The sequence below is a fragment of the Trachypithecus francoisi genome, unplaced genomic scaffold (genome assembly GCF_009764315.1).
Source record: "Trachypithecus francoisi isolate TF-2019V2 unplaced genomic scaffold, Tfra_2.0 Lachesis_group4, whole genome shotgun sequence".
Lineage (NCBI taxonomy): Eukaryota > Metazoa > Chordata > Mammalia > Primates > Cercopithecidae > Trachypithecus > Trachypithecus francoisi.
Window position 1 is genome coordinate 51,667,915 of NW_022681469.1, and position 16,862 is coordinate 51,684,776.

Consider the following 16,862-nt stretch of genomic DNA (forward strand, 5'->3'; position numbering starts at 1 on the left):
AAGGGGGAGGCAAAGGCCAGAACGGAGGTGAAGAGTAGTACAGGCTCCAGAGTTGCAAAGAACTGAATCAGAGTCCTGGCGTGGCCTTTCCCTTGCAGTGAGACTTGAGGCATGTTACGTAATCTCTCTGATCTCTCAGTTCCCACATCTGTGAAATAGTGATTATTATAACACCTATCCCATGGGGTTATTGTGAGAGTTAAATGGGGTCATTCATGTAAAACATTTCTGTTTAAAGTATTATTACTGCTAAGGAGTTAGCAACCATTGAAGTCACGCATGTGCTACAGGAAGCTGCTACAGTCTCTACCTGAGCTGCTGGTCAGTTGTCATCGATGGCTGACACCTTCCCATTTTCACAGTGAAATGAGGATTCTAAATGGCACATCTTGTCACTGAGGTTCATGATCAAGTAGATCAGCCAGCATTGCTTCTTCCCTTCTAGCCTGTGACTGTGACCCCAGGGGCATTGAGACGCCACAGTGTGACCAGTCCACGGGCCAGTGTGTCTGCGTGGAGGGTGTTGAGGGTCCACGCTGTGACAAGTGCACGCGAGGGTACTCGGGGGTCTTCCCTGACTGCACACCCTGCCACCAGTGCTTTGCTCTTTGGGACGTGATCATTGCTGAGCTGACCAACAGGACACACAGATTCCTGGAGAAAGCCAAGGCCTTGAAGATCAGTGGTGTGATCGGGCCTTACCGTGAGACTGTGGACTCAGTGGAGAGGAAAGTCAGCGAGATAAAAGACATCCTGGCGCAGAGCCCTGCAGCAGAGCCACTGAAAAACATTGGGAATCTCTTTGAGGAAGCAGAGTAAGTAGTTAATGAGCGAGAGGAGTAACTCACAATATTTTTTCAGCTTTATGAATAAACAGCAAAGATTTCCTGGCATGGTGCTTCCATCAGGAGGTTTGGTTAGTCCTGTGGGTGAAAACAGATTCTGAGCCATTTATTTTCCAGCAGTCTTGACTGGGCATTTGGATGAGTGAATGTTGGCACATCCATGGGGACCAGCCTTCTGAAGGCTGCAGTACAGAACATACAAGCATTATACTCAGTGCTCCTCCTTGCAAATCATGTTCTAAGTCATTAAAATGGGAGGCATGCTGGATTTAGAAGACAAAGATCCATAATTGAGTCTTGGGTCTGATGCTAGGCTTGTGAACTTGGTTGACTCAGTTCCTGAGCCTGTATTTTCTCTCCTGTGGAGAAGGGGTAGGATAATATATGCCATTACCTTATGCAGTAATGAAATGATTGATATATAAAATGACAACAGGATTGCAAAAAACTATAAATTGTTAAGTATTGCTACTATGGGGGAAATTCCATTACCTCAAGTAAGACTCCTTACTTCAAGTTTTTTCTGCTTCTCTGCCATTAGTCCACCAGACCAGTGCTTCATTCATCTGGTTATAACAGCCGCTCTACACTGAAAGTCCTCATCCCACCCCTTCTCTGGGTAATTTCCCCTCTGATTGGACAATGTTTGTTAGTGGAAGCCTAGAGAATTGAGCTGAGTGATGCTGAACTTCTCAAGGATCATTTTTCTACCCTTTCTCCCAGCCTCCCCTCTCTTGCCCCTAAACATCCCAATTCCTTTTGCCAAATTATTTTTTGCCAAAAAGGAACCCCCAAAACAGCACAATAAAACCTAAGTGCTAAAGGACAAAAACAGGAAAGGGTATGAGGCATCTGTGCTTCCCTAGATGCTACGGTTTCACTGCAGACTCACCATCCAGGCCTGAGGGGACCACTTCACAGTTAAATCCTGCACACTGAGGTGTTTATATTACGAAATGACAGTAACATTTTGTGTGTGTGATGAGACTTTAATCAGCATCTCTAAGAAGCCAGAGGGACTTTTCATCTCATACCATACATGAGTAGCAGAAGACAGCTGACATTAGCTCAAGCAACTTGAAGAAAGTCCTACCTAGACCTAGATTTAAAGTAATTGGACCTTGATGTCAAGCCTCGGCTTTTATGCCCAAGACCACGTAGTTGGCCAGAGTGTTAGGAAATGTCTGATGCAGGGCGACAATGCATTTAATGAGGCATTTTACCTCACTGAAAAGACTAAGCCTCCTAATGTGCAGAGATCACAGTTTTGGCAGGCTGTGGTCCAAATGCAAGCCCATTTAGGAAATGATTCTTGGCCTGGGTCTTACGCACCTCTGGGAGGAAGAAAAAATCTGGTGTCCTTTGAGAGCTTGCCTGCCAGAAGAGAGATTACATTCCCAAAACAGCTCTGTAGTTCTACCCTCACTATTCATTTAACCAGACAGATTGTAATAATCACAGGAAAACTAGTTCCATTACTCTTTTTTCAACGTAATATCCAAGGATACATGTTTTAGGAACCAAAGTGGCCTTATTTTAAAATATGATGTTAGATTTGCTTGTTTTAAAAAATTGTATCATTTTATGAGAACTAAGAAGAAATGAAAGCCTTCTGTGAGTCAAATAATAAAAGCAAAGCACTGAAAAAACAAACTATGTCTATTATCCTCAGGGAAAAGGCATGAAATGTAATTTAATCTACCATTTCAAACGATCCCTTTAATTACTTTTTGAGTTGGGTTATGGTTTTATCTCAGCCTTATATGTCATTTTTCTAATGGCTCCCAACCTTTCAGCATCTTTACATTTTCCTGGTTTTTTATACTATTATATCCCCAAGAAGACAATTATATTCCATTAGGTGAACCAATAATACCCAGAGGTAAAGTCTGCTCAAATATTACTTTATTTACGATACACATGCAACTCCACCCACACCCACCTGGAGCACACTCCCACATGCACACACATGCCCACATACACCTATGTACACAGTAATATACAAATAGATGTCAGAAGTACAGCCTTGTAGGTTTGAAAGTACAGAACAAAATGCAGTTTAGATTCCAAATTAAATATCGTGAAAGCTAAATGTTCTCATTTCATTCTCGGGAGATGCTATTTTCTTTTAAAAAAAAAAGGCTGTTGGTAGGAGGAGGAGGCTCCTCTCAAGGAGGAGAGGAGTGTATGAAAGCTGATACAGCTGGCTCCTGTCATCTTTGTGGTGGGCTATAGGGCTTCCTCTCTGCATGTTCCATCTTGAAGGAGATAGGCTTAGGGAAGAATGTTTTGGGCTGGTGGCTGGGAGGCCTAACTGTATACCAGAGTCATTTATGTCTTGAGTTTTTATGATTGTAAGGGCTTGAAGCTGCCTGCGAATGGAGCCGGAACTCCACACTCTGACCTGTGCTCATGTTACAGCGGAAATTTGGAATCCCTTAAATGGCTTGTCTGCCACAACTCAGCTGAGTGGTACTTCTGTGTTTCTCTTAAGTCTGAACAAAGAAAAACTGTCAGATTTAATACAATCTTTTATAAGGAAAATAAAACTAGCACTTAGAAAGAGATGAAATGTTACAAATTACTGAATTGGTTTGAAATTAGTAATGGATACAGTACTAGTAGAAAATATGAAATGTAAAAGTCCTCCCTTGGGTTTATGTAAGCTTAACTTTCTCTTTACAGGAAACTGATTAAAGATGTTACAGAAATGATGGCTCAAGTAGAAGTGAAATTATCTGACGCAACTTCCCAAAGCAACAGCACAGCCAAAGAACTGGATTCTCTACAGACAGAAGCGGAAAGCCTAGACAACACTGTGAAAGAACTTGCTGAACAACTGGAATTTATCAAAAACTCAGATATTCGGGGTGAGCATTTTTTGGTGCAAATACTCAGTCCCAGACAATGAATTTAACAATATGTCTAACCTTTTAATATAGCAATTTTGGAAAAAAAAAATTGTTTTCTAATAAATTTTAAAACTTTGCTCATCCAGTTTCTGGCACAAATGAGGATCAAAGTCCCCATTTTACAAATATGAGACTTGGGCACAGAGAACCTAAGGGACACAGCAAAGGTCTTACAGAGTGAATGGCAATAGTTGTATCAGAATGGTATCCATTTCCTGATTTTTTTTTTCCTCCAGTTAGTAGTTTAATCCCCTGGCCTTTTCTTGGAAGGGGGTTCTTTTGAATACTTAAGGTATGAATACTTCTGCAAATCCTTTCACATTCAAGAATGCTGCTTGGTCAGAAAAAATTTTTTGCAAATCATTATTTATATCATAGACCATATAGGATCCTCAGCAAAAAGTGAAAGAATGTAGAAATACGTTACATCATACTATCCAATTATCCATACTGTTTTATGCATGATTGCTTTTGGACTAAAGCTAAAACACATCATGCTGTATATATAATACCATCATCCCTTGGGATCCATGAGGACTGGTTCCAGGACCCACTGCAGAAATCAAAATCCACAGATGGTCAAGTCCGTTATATAAAATGGCATAGTATTTGCATATGACCCATGCATATCCTCCTATATACTTTTCTTTCTTTTTCTCTCTCTCTCTTTCTCTTTCTTTCTTTCTTTAAGAAATGGGCTCTTGCTATGCTGCTCAGGCTGATCTTGAACTCCTGGACTCAAGTGATCCTCCCGTCTCAGACTTCTGAATAGCTGAGATTATAGAGGTGAACCACTATACCCAGCTTTACTTTTTTTTTTTTCCCTCCAGTATACTTTAAAATAATCTCTAGATTACTTACAATACCTAATAGAATGTAAATGCTATGTAAATAGTTGTTATACGTTATTGTTTAGGAAATAATGGCAAGAAAAAGTCTGTACACATTCAGCACAGGTACAACCATTTTTTCCAAATGCTTTCTATCCACAGTTGGTTGAATCCACATTATGTGGAATCTACAAATATGGAGGGCTACTATATTAGTCATTAGAGTGGATCTGAATAAAAGATTGAGAAAAGTCATCTGGTCATATAATCTTCAGGCTGCCTGACACCAGCTATTTACAAAGAACTGGATGTTTGCTTGTGAATAGAAACAAGATTGCATGATTTTCTTAATTTTTCATTTTTCACCCAGATGTTTGCCATACTCCAGAGCTGGAGTAGGTGCTAATGGGACAAAACATATTCATTGCTCATGAAAACTGTATTTCATAAATATTTTTTCTTGAATTTTAAAATCTTACAGTAAATGTAGGACCTGAAGACATCAAATATAGCCACTGCTTGGGGAGGAAGCCTAGTATGATGAGGTTAACTGTGGGCAATTTCATTTCCTACCATAGGTGCCTTGGATAGCATTACCAAGTATTTCCAGATGTCTCTTGAGGCAGAGGAGAGGGTGAATGCCTCCACCACAGAACCCAACAGTACTGTGGAACAGTCAGCCCTCATGAGAGACAGAGTAGAAGATGTGATGATGGAGCGAGAATCCCAGTTCAAGGAAAAACAAGAGGAGCAGGCTCGCCTCCTTGATGAACTGGCAGGCAAGCTGCAAAGCCTAGACCTTTCAGCCGCTGCCGAAATGGTAAGGTTTGGGGGTGTGGCCTTACTGCTATGGTGCTGAGAAAAAAAAACACTATCCTTTGTCTTTATTATAATAGTTTGCAAATGAATCAGCAGGAGTGAAACTCCTAGGCTGAGGTCTCTGGATCCTGGAATGGGGTATCTGTAACCAAGAAAGATTAAAAACAGCAGCATATGGGTTTCCAGCCCTCCCCTCTTCTGTTTCTCTGGTCCTCAACTAAAGAATGAATCGTGACTGTTCTCCCATTCTGTTTTAGCTACTCAGTGACATCTTACTGAAACTTGATCCTTTTTACACTGTGAACATTTCTTTAATATTTTTTTTTTCCCTAAGTAGAGACAGAGTCTCACTACATTGCTCAGGTTAGTCTTGAACTCCTGGTCTCCAGCAATCCTCCCACCTCAGCCTCCCAAAGTGCTGGGATTACAGGCTAACACCCCTGCCCACCCCCACCCCCTTTTTTTTCTTTAAGAGATGGAGTCTCCCTATGTTGCCCAGGCTGACCTCAAACTCCTAGGCTGAAGCAATCCTCCCACCTCACCCTCCTGAGGAGCTGTGATGACAGGCATGTGTCACCATACCCAGCTTGGACACTCCTTTTTTAGTTTGTTCTGATTTGAAATATAAAACCCATCTCAGTGTAGGAAATCAATCATTCTAGAAGGGGCTTCCGTTAAAAATTAAAGGGAGCAAAAGAATTTTTTCATGGGTATTAGCTATTATGTTCCTTTGTTCCAGTAACTTTACCTGGTGAAGATTAACCCTGAAACCAGCCTGGAAAGTAGATTCATTTCCCAGAAAGTTTTAAAAAGTAACTCTGGAGCCAAATGAAATTGAGTTGTGAGTTTAATGAAAATCAGGCAGAAGGCCCCAAAAAAGCCTAACTGAGCCCGTTTCTTCCTCTTCCTTCCTGTTTTTTCAAGGAAGGATACCTATCTGAGATAATTTGGAGGGTATTTTTTATAGACAAAGGTTTGTGTTCTCTTAGTCCAGAGACACAGAGAAAGTTAAAGATGGAAGGTACATAGGCACAGAAGAGTTCAAACTTCATTACAGCTTTGTCTTAGTGATGGTTCCTCCCTCCTCTCATCCTCACTTTCTCTGAAATAGACAAAATTGGTCACAATATAAGACAGTGTTTATTGATGCCTGCTAGGTTTCATACTCATTATCTTCTGAAACTTTATAGCAAACAGGGGGCAAATAATCCGTCATTTATTAAATGGAAAAATAAAAGATGAAGAAAAAAGAAAAATGAAGGCTTAGAGCAATGTGTAAATTGCAGCTAACAGGAGACAAAGTTATTAAGCATAAAATGCCAATTCTCTCAAACTTTCCTTGCAGCATTGATTCCTTCCTTACATATTGTGGTTAAAAACAAAAAAAATCAGTCATCACAAACAAGTTCTTTGTGACCTACAAGAAGCAGCTAAGCATGCTAAAGGATTTTTGTCTTGAACCGGAAGCATCTCCGTGGGCGACAGGGAGGTGCATGGGCGGTGGGTGGGGTTCGGGGTTCCTCTGGCCTTTCCAAATGCGTGCCCTTCCCTATGCTTGCTTTTCCACCTGGTAAATTACCTAGGGATTGGCAGCTTCTTCAGTTCTCTTACTGTGTTTTTGTCTTTGTTAACGATCTTGTGAGAATTCTTTCTGTAAGTTCTTTACTGCCATTTCCTTGTGTAGAGAGACTTTTGTCCTTTTGTTTTTCAGGTACTTCTAGTTCTGTATCTTTGTGGATATTTAGCTAGAGCATGCTGCTTTCCCACCCTCCACCCATGTCTGCCCCGTCTGTTGAAACAAAACAGATCTTCTATGTGTGCTGTCAGATGGTTTTTAAAAAGCAACACTTCTGTTCTTAAGACTCATGTTCTATAGCATGCAGAATACACTTTATTTTCTGAAGCTTTTTGTGTTTTTGTAAGCCAGATAAACGACTTATTTTAGTTGTAATTTAAGATATAATGGGATTATAGTTATCTTAAAATTATTAGGCTAAAGAGTTGATTGTATTTATTTAAAAACTGCTTTTTTGTACTTTTTAAAAACAATACTTTCCTTGTCTTGTTTGGGAATATTCTGTTAACTGCTTTTCACTGCAGTAAATCTTTGGATTCTTTTCAGTATGAGCTTTTCCACAAACCAACTCTAAATGCAATTTTCTTCCTATCATATAGCACACTTGTATTATAATTTATCAATCTGCATTTGTATGCCATGACCAAGTGGTGATCTTTGAGAGGTTCTGGTAGGTAAGAAAGGAGGACTCTATACATGTGTGATGGCAGTGGTGGGGGGTGGTAATTTGGAAATGCTTCATCTACCTTTGTTCCTTTGTACTGTTTTCTTTAACATGTGGAATGTTTTCCCACTTCCCCTGCTCAAATCCCACCAGCCAACAAATCCTTCTTCAGCTACAACTATAGCATTCCTCTGCAGTCTCTCCTTTGTCTACTTTCTTTCAATAATGACTGCATCTGACCTATTCTTGGCTATTTTATGTGGAATGATCCAGTCCTAACAAGATGGGAAGTTACTAAAAGGCTAGGTAATAGGTCTTTTATGTCACCATATTTACCGGAGGAGTTAACATGGTGCTGGTGCTGGCCCCAAAGATGGTTCACAATGGCTTTTTCTTTTTTTTCTTTTAATCTAACTGGTTAGAAAAAAAAGGAAGGCATTCCTTGGCCCTTGCACTGGCAGAATTCAACGTGATATAGCAGATGTCTGCATCCTGGGTAGAGCTCATATAGTATTTTAACTCATTTGGGCAGAAGATACTGATGAGTTGTAAACGTCTATTGTTTCCTTGGAAACAAGCAGGTTAGTTTATTCCTAAACTCTTTGCTCCTCTCTCCATTCTGTCTCCCAAACACTGTTTTCAAGCACCCTTACTGAGGACCACCTACACATTCTCTGGGGCCACCCAGGCCCTGCACAGCTGTTTTGCTGCAGCAGATTCACTATCTGAAGTATTGTGCCTGATCCTTGGCTTGTTGCAGACCTGTGGAACACCCCCAGGGGCCTCCTGTTCCGAGACTGAATGTGGCGGGCCAAACTGCAGAACTGATGAAGGAGAGAAGAAGTGTGGGGGGCCTGGCTGTGGTGGTCTGGTTACTGTTGCACACAATGCCTGGCAGAAAGCCATGGACTTGGACCAAGATGTCCTGAGTGCCCTGTCTGAAGTGGAACAGCTCTCCAAGATGGTAATTTAGTGGATGTCCTCAGTTTTTGTTATGTATGTTTGCTTTCAGCTGTGGTCTAGAGGATCTGAAAGGGAGAAATCAATTTTAAATGCTAACTGAAATGAAAAGGACATATCATAATCAAATATGAAAGTTCATGTTTCTGTGAGGTCAGAGAAAGAAATGGGGAGATTTTCTTTACAGATAAAGGATTTGCTTTCTCCTTACTCAGAGGAGAATAACACATGCTTTAGTGCAAGATGTTTAAATCTTATACTGGATAATTTGAGATAGCCATCTTACTTATCTGACTCCAGGGTTATAAATACATCCAGCTGTATGACAAAAATTTTATACTAAGCAACTGAGCATTTATTCTTCTAAAGTGACACACACTTTTTAAATATTTATGTGGGTGCCTGAGAAAAAGACTCAGGACTATTTTATAGGCCAGGCGTTAAAAACAACTTGAAAAATTTTAAATGCTAGTTGTATTTATATAAGAACACTGTTTAGGAATCTCTATACTGAATACTTGCAGTCTGTAAGAATACAATACTTTGTTGAATGGGAGAAAGTTGTTTCCCAGACACATGATTCCAAGTAACATAGTTTTTCAACATCATTTCTGGGCCATTTCCAATATTCTGGTCTCCTTCAGAAAGAATGAAAGTCTTCCATGGGTAATTTATTCTTCACATTTAGGTCTCTGAAGCAAAACTGAGGGCAGATGAGGCAAAACAGAGTGCTGAAGACATTCTGTTGAAGACAAATGCTACCAAAGAAAAAATGGACAAGAGCAATGAGGATCTGAGAAATCTAATCAAGCAAATCAGAAACTTTTTGACCCGTAAGAAATTTTTTCATTTTACTTTTAGACATTTGTTTCTGTGTGATTCTGTTTACATTTTAGATAAAATCAATTTCTGTCAATGTACTGACATTTCCAAATAAGAAAAATGTCCGTATATTGAATGTTTCCACTTCTTAAACTTACATATGTGTATCAAATAACTTTCTCCAATGTTATGCAGATACAGACACACCTGATGGGATACTCAGCCAATCAAAAGTCAAATATTTACAGTGAAAACTGAATTTGGAATTTGTTAGAGATTATGTATAGTAATCTCTAACCTTAAAGAAGTGGAGTTTGTTATTTTGGCATTGCCCCCAAAGCTTTGTAATTCTATTATTTACAGGATATTATACCTGTAGTTAGTTAAGAGTGTTGCTAGTTACAGTTCAAGCGTTACCAGTAAAGATGGTTTTGGCTACAAATTACAGAAAACTCAAGTGAAAGGGACTTAATCAAAAAGGATGTTTATTATCTCCCATCTTAATAAGATATCCAGTAGCAGGATAGCTTCTTGGGTCTGCGACCCACATACTTTTCATCTTTCTATTCTACCATCTTAAGCATATCAGCTTTGCCTCTAGCTCCTCATGGTTACAAGGTAGCTGCCAAAGTTCCAGACATCATATAAAGATAAACAATAATAATGGAAGAAGAGACCACCTATTCCTTGTATCTTTTTAAAAAGGAGGAAGTCTTCCCTAGAAGCCTTTAAGCAGTCATCCTTATAAACCTCATTGGCCAGAAATAAGTCACATGCCAATGCATAAATGTCACTGGAAAATGGAAATGTTATTACAGTAATTGGCAAACTAATAAAGACTTAATGCTGAGTTGATAATTTTACCTTAGAGGCAGGTGCCTAAAAAAAATCAGTATTCTGTTAGCAAGAAAAAAGGCATGGCTAATAAGAAGTCAGCAGTATTTGCTAAGGATATTTTGGTAATATCCCATGGAAGCCATCATTCAAGTACATATTTTATTTGAATAAATCCTCTGGGGTCCATTTTTATGTTCAGTAGTTTAAAACATAAAGCTCAAAAGTAAATGAGGATCTGACATATTTGAAGCTTAACTTAATAAACTTTTTTTTTTTCACCATTTTCCACATTTCACATTTGAAACTCCTTGGCTTCATTGACAACCCACTATCCCAGTTCTCTTCCGTCTATAATTTTCTCCCTTTCTATAATTTCCTGAATCTAGATAATTTGTAAGAAATATCAAATCTCTATATCTGCATTCACAAGTTTCTGAGATATTTGTCTAACCTCAATTAAAAGATATCATTGCCTTTAATTCCCAGCTTTAAGCTCTGGCCCTCTATGGTTTTCCACAATCTTCAGATTCACTCTGCTAGACTTTCCCATAACATGCTCTGCCCTTCCTGTCTCCCCACCTACAACTGTCCTTTCTTCTTTCAAATTCTATTACCCCTTAAAATCTAATCAGCTAGCTCCTCATCTTCCACGAAGGTTTCCCTCACTACCCAGCTAAAACAAATTCTAGTAGTACTCAATTATCTGCAGTTACTTTTTTGTGTGTGTAGTCTCATCTCCCCCCAAAACCCCAGACAGATTATAAACTCTTAAACAGGAAGTTAGTGTCTCTTGGTAACCCCACCGTGCTAGTCCATAGATGACCAGTAAGTGGTTGAATGAATGAACTATCTATTCTTTTCACCTCTTTTTGGGGACATCTTTGCTTTTCACAGAGGATAGTGCTGATTTGGACAGCATTGAAGCAGTTGCTAATGAAGTACTGAAAATGGAAATGCCTAGCACCCCACAGCAGTTACAGAACTTGACAGAAGATATACGTGAACGAGTTGAAAGCCTTTCTCAAGTAGAGGTTATTCTACAGCAGAGTGCTGCTGACATTGCCAGAGCTGAGATGTTGTTAGAAGAAGCTAAAAAAGCAAGGTATCTAAAGACATGGCATCTGAGGGGCTTATTTTGTGTATCTATCATGGAGTAAAAAGTATCTCTTTAACCAGTGAAACTTCTTTTGTTTTTTTTTTTTGAGACGGAGTCTTGCTCTGTCGCCCAGGCTGGAGTGCAGTGGCTGGATCTCAGCTCACTGCAAGCTCCGCCTCCCGGGTTCATGCCATTCTCCTGCCTCAGCCTCCTGAGTAGCTGGGACTACAGGCGTCCGCCACCTTGCCTGGCTAGTTTTTTTGTATTTTTTAGTAGAGACAGGGTTCCACCGTGTTAGCCAGGATGGTCTCGATCTCCTGACCTCGTGATCTGCCCGTCTCGGCCTCCCAAAGTGCTGGGATTACAGGCTTGAGCCACCGCGGCTGGCCAAGCAGTGAAACTTCTAAGAAGGACCTATGCGAGTCTCTCTGGGTCATTTCAGGAAGGCTATTCTTTAAAGAAAAGAACACTGAGAGTACTTTTCTCATGTTCAACAACAATATATTGTCTCATTATTTTACTCAGCAAAAGTGCAACAGATGTTAAAGTCACTGCAGATATGGTAAAGGAAGCTCTGGAAGAAGCAGAAAAGGCCCAGGTCGCAGCAGAGAAGGCAATTAAACAAGCAGATGAAGACATTCAAGGAACTCAGAACCTGCTAACTTCGGTAAGCATACACAATCATTACATGTATGGGAAAACAGCTACATATACACTTTTACCAGAAAAGCACATTTGTTATCTATGAACAAAAATTCTTACAACTCAACATTAAAGGATTCCTTTAATTGTAATAAATCTAAACTACTCCATTAGCATGGATGCTAAAAATAAGTGGAGATAGGTTTTCATTTGAGCTGAGATCACACCACTACACTCCAGTCTGGACAACAGAGACTCTGTCTCAAAAAAATAAAAACACTCCTATTCATTGAGGAAACAGCAAGTACTCTGTTCAGTAGTATGAAGTATAATAGTTTTAGAAAACTGTCCTGATGTTATAAAAGCAGCTTATATGGTTAAGGCCAATGTCTCAAGGTTTTGGTGATCAAACATTTTACTATATAGCAGTTTTAGAAACTACTGGAGAACAGTCTGCTTTCAATACCCAATTCTAGAGGCACCTAATAGAGCGCTTATAGCTAAACAATCTATATCTATTCTGTTCAGAATGCATGGAAAACTTAATGTTTTTTTATAAGGAATACTTTTTCATAGGGATCTAGCACTTTGCTCTAAAAATCCTCTTTATCTCTTAAAAGAAGTAATGCAAACATAATTCCATTAAATTCTTTTCTCAAAAAGTTAACATTTTCCTTCCAACTTTATGAGTTTTTAAAAAATGAAGAAAATTGATGAGTTATCTAATCCGTATACATGTTCTCAGAATATACTTTGAAATTAGATGCTCCCATACCCAGCACTGTCAGCCTTCTCAGGCCAATCCTCCATGTGTTTAAAACCTGGGAAGAGGAATTTTCAACATGCTTTTCTTACCATTAGTTGGTAAAAACCTGTCTTCCCTTATTTTATTGCTGTCAGTTAAATGAAGATCAATAATTCTGCCCATTTTCCTCCTTAAATTTTGAGTATCAATAAGGCTTTTTCTTCAGGCTATCGGTTCAAGTTTAGAAAAACTGTTTTCCCACCAGACTTATAAATATTTTGATGTTTTCGATCTCTAGGTTTTTCCATTTTCTCAGTTTGCTGTTAATATTTTAGTGAATATTATGTCAGTGACTACAGAAATTATTGTTTTGAAAGCCAAGTGCAGTGGTGTGTGCCTGTAGTCCCAGCCACTTGGGAGGCAGAGGTGAGAGGATCACTTAAGGCCATGAATTTCAGACTATAGTGCACTATGATCATGCCTGTAAACAAACAGTCACTGCACTCCAGCCTGGGAAGTAGAGCAAGACCTTGTTTCTTGAAAAAAAAACTGCTCTGAAAAGCAAATTAGAAAATATTGAATTATAGGTGAGATATGTGGCTTGATGATGCAAGTTAATAACTGGGGTTCTGTTTTTCAGGGGCCCTGGGGGACAGGAAGTGTTTTAGGTTAGTAACAGTCAGAAACAGAGAACCTCTAACTGAACTATGTTCATGAAAGCTTATCAGAAGCAATTGACTCAAAGAATGTTATTCTAATTAAAGGGTCCTGAGGTTGGAAATATTTACAAATTTTAGCCTATGTCTATAATGACCCCATTAACTTCATTATAACAGTATTGTTATTCGGTTAATTCTATGTAATTAGACCCATCCTTGAAGATCATTTTAAAGAAAAATTGAGTGCTTAGTGAAATTGATTCTTTTGTCGTGGGCTCACCTGCTTACTTTGGCTAGCTTTTAAAAGTCAATGTTGATTGATTCTACTTTGAAAGGAGATCAGATGTGGATCCTCACCAGTTGCCCGGATATTTTTTTTCCCTAAATAACTGAGTATTTAGAGTTTACAGCTGTAATGTTCCCAGACCATACATCGTCTCACAATTCTATAGAAATTCAAAGAACATCCCTAGTCTCCATTTCTTCGGTAATTAGCTGAAATCTCCACTACCAGAGTTTAACATTTATTTTCCCACTCACATTAAGTTGGAAATTTATGTGGAAACCCCTCTTCGCACAGCTGCTTATTTGTGAATGTCTTTAGCCAAAGTCTGCAGGTGTCCTTAAAATGCTTTCCTCAACACATCATGCTCCTTGCGGGGTGGGTTTCTTTTTTGTTTTTTGTTTTTTACTGTCAGAAAAAACTTTACATCCATCTCAGATCATCAGAAGTACCAAAAGAATGAAGTGAATATATGAAATGTAGCAAAGACTAAAGTTAGATACTTCATGTAACTTTTCCTGAAATATTCTTTTTAGTAATTACTTCTTTTGGTCTAGAGCAAAATGGCACAGCAGACTTAAATCTTCCTCCAAACTTGTACTCATAGTAATTCAATTTCTTAAACTAATGGCTTGCTGGAAAATTGACACACTTTTAGATTGAGTCTGAAACAGCAGCTTCTGAGGAAACCTTGTTCAACGCGTCCCAGCGCATCAGCGAGTTAGAGAGGAATGTGGAAGAACTTAAGCGGAAAGCTGCCCAAAACTCTGGGGAGGCAGAATATATTGAAAAAGTAGTATATACTGTGAAGCAAAGCGCAGATGATGTTAAGAAGGTACGTAAATCTTTGTAATTTCAGAGCTATGCTGTTAAAGGAGCCACCAGTCTCCTCCTTGCCTGCCTTAGAGTAAAGGACATGGACCTAACAAACAGAATTCATCAGAAACATCAAATGACCTGTTTTGCAACAGCAGTCTTTAGAAGTGTGGATGGAAAACAATGGGAATGAATATGGAAGTATCTAATAAGTATGACCTATGCCCTCAAATCCAAACTTGGACAAGAGTTTAGAAGAATGCAATTAACTTAGGGGTAGAAGTCTTAAAACAGGCTTTTTAAAAAAAAAAAAAAAAAAAAAACCAGGCATATTGAACTTGTATTTCTCTGCTGTAGTCAATTAAATTATTCATGGCATAGAGTAATTATCAGACCATTTGAGAATATTTTAAAAGCAGGTTGGAACAGAGAACAGATAGTAGGAAACCAAATCTTATCTCTTTGAGACACATTTTGGATTAACAACCCCTCACCTCTCATTGGAAGGCACTGTATTTTGCAGAGAAAAACTCACACAACCCAAATGTTTAATCGGAAGCCATGTAATAACTGAAACACATGTTCAGTTTCTAAATAATGCTTTAAAAACTTGGTGGTGGCAGGGTGGGGCTTAAAAGCATTAAATGACTAGTCCCCAACTTTTTTGGCACCAAGGACCAGTTTTCTGGAAGACAATTTTTCCACAGACTGGGGGGTAGGGATGGTTTCAGGATGAAACTGTTCCAGCTCAGATCAGGCATTAGATTTCATAAGGAGTGCGCAACCCAGATCCCTTGCATGCACAGTTCCCAATAGGGTTCGTACTCCTATGAGAATCTGATGTCACCACTGATCTAACAAAAGCTGGAGCTCAGGCAGTAACACTTGCCTGCCCACCCGGTTTCCTAACTGGTCCGTAGGCCTGGGGGCTGGGGACGCCTGCATTTACGGACCTAATTTCAGTATATAACTCCCTACTATTCAAAAATTTTCCTGGAAGTTACTGTAGCTTTTCAGGTATTACATAAGAGTAACCTCACTACCTCTCTCTAGGTTGGGGAAGAGAACAAAACAATGAGAAAAATTCACTGCCACAGTATCAGACAGTTGTCTTTTCTATTGTGGTTTGTGTGGTTTCCTGCAGTACTGAGGGCACAAATTTCTCAAGTACTCTGCTTCAGGACATTTTGCTTAATGACATTTTATCACAATAGAAAGAAAAAACCTCTTGAAATTTCCATAAATGGTTATTTGAACAGTTTCTAAAAAGAATAATTTGCATTCCAACCCCACACCCCATTTCTCCTCACTCACTTCTTGCATATGCTACAATCTCACCTTTCCTTCCTATATCTTTTAATTTTTTCCCTCTGATTTCCTTATAAGCAAGTCTTCACAAATCCTAATTTAGTCAAGATCCAAAGGGCCTCCATTTCAATATGGGCTTCTCTAATATCTAATTTACTTTTGAAAAATCTGCACTTCTCTATGTAATTCACAATACAATTGTGCTACAATTTTCTATAGAAAAGTAATAATCAAGAGAATGAGGACTTAGCCCTATGGACCTGCTACAACTCCAGAATTTTTTGAAATGTTCTTTAAAATGTTCTTTAAAATCATGTCTATTTTGCATTTGAAGATAAAATTTTAAATTACTTACCAGTGAATAACTTAATGAAGCCTGAATATCCGGAATGCATGCCATGATTATACTATTGCTCTTAAACTGACACTAACATTACCACTTCTTTCTGTCTAAATGTGGAACTACAGACTTTAGATGGTGAACTTGATGAAAAATATAAAAAAGTAGAAAACTTAATTGCCAAAAAAACTGAGGAGTCAGCTGATGCCAGAAGGAAAGCTGAAATGCTACAAAATGAAGCAAAAACTCTTTTAGCTCAAGCAAACAGCAAGCTGCAACTGCTCAAAGGTGGGTCTTGTTTTTAATTATTTTAAATTTAAGGCATCAATAGTTTATTTCAAAGTGAAAAATCTATTCACTTTGTCTTGAGATCATCATAGTATAAATTACTCAGACTTTATATATATATCCCCAGATTTAGAAAGAAAATATGAAGACAATCAAAAATACTTAGAAGATAAAGCTCAAGAATTAGCAAGACTGGAAGGAGAAGTCCGTTCACTCCTTAAGGATATAAGCCAGAAAGTTGCTGTTTATAGCACGTGCTTGTAACAAAGGAGAATATAAAATGGCTGAAGTGACCAAGGTAAAACAGCTACATTTTAAAAACTGACTTAATGATCTTCAAAATAAAACTCATCACCTATTTAATGTTTTTAATCACATTTTGTATGGCGTTAAATAAAGTACAGTGCTTTTGTATATATA

The 16,862-nt window shown here is 38.7% G+C and overlaps 1 protein-coding gene across 4 annotated transcripts in view; it reads left to right on the forward strand.

Moving 5' to 3' along the window:
• Window positions 1-16,862, forward strand: part of LAMB1 (laminin subunit beta 1) — an 85,423-nt gene extending 68,561 nt beyond the window's left edge. For 2 of the 4 annotated variants that reach the window (XM_033194169.1, XM_033194170.1), the window contains exons 25-34: window positions 446-815; window positions 3,531-3,715; window positions 5,166-5,407; window positions 8,407-8,610; window positions 9,295-9,439; window positions 11,160-11,367; window positions 11,887-12,028; window positions 14,349-14,525; window positions 16,283-16,442; window positions 16,570-16,856. In XM_033194169.1, coding sequence (XP_033050060.1) covers window positions 446-815; window positions 3,531-3,715; window positions 5,166-5,407; window positions 8,407-8,610; window positions 9,295-9,439; window positions 11,160-11,367; window positions 11,887-12,028; window positions 14,349-14,525; window positions 16,283-16,442; window positions 16,570-16,706 — 1,970 coding nt within the window. In that variant the 3' untranslated portion in view covers window positions 16,707-16,856. Of the gene's footprint in view, window positions 1-445; window positions 816-3,530; window positions 3,716-5,165; window positions 5,408-8,406; window positions 8,611-9,294; window positions 9,440-11,159; window positions 11,368-11,886; window positions 12,029-14,348; window positions 14,526-16,282; window positions 16,443-16,569 lie in introns of all 4 variants that reach the window. The other 2 variants (XM_033194171.1, XM_033194173.1) reach the window with 2 other exon arrangements.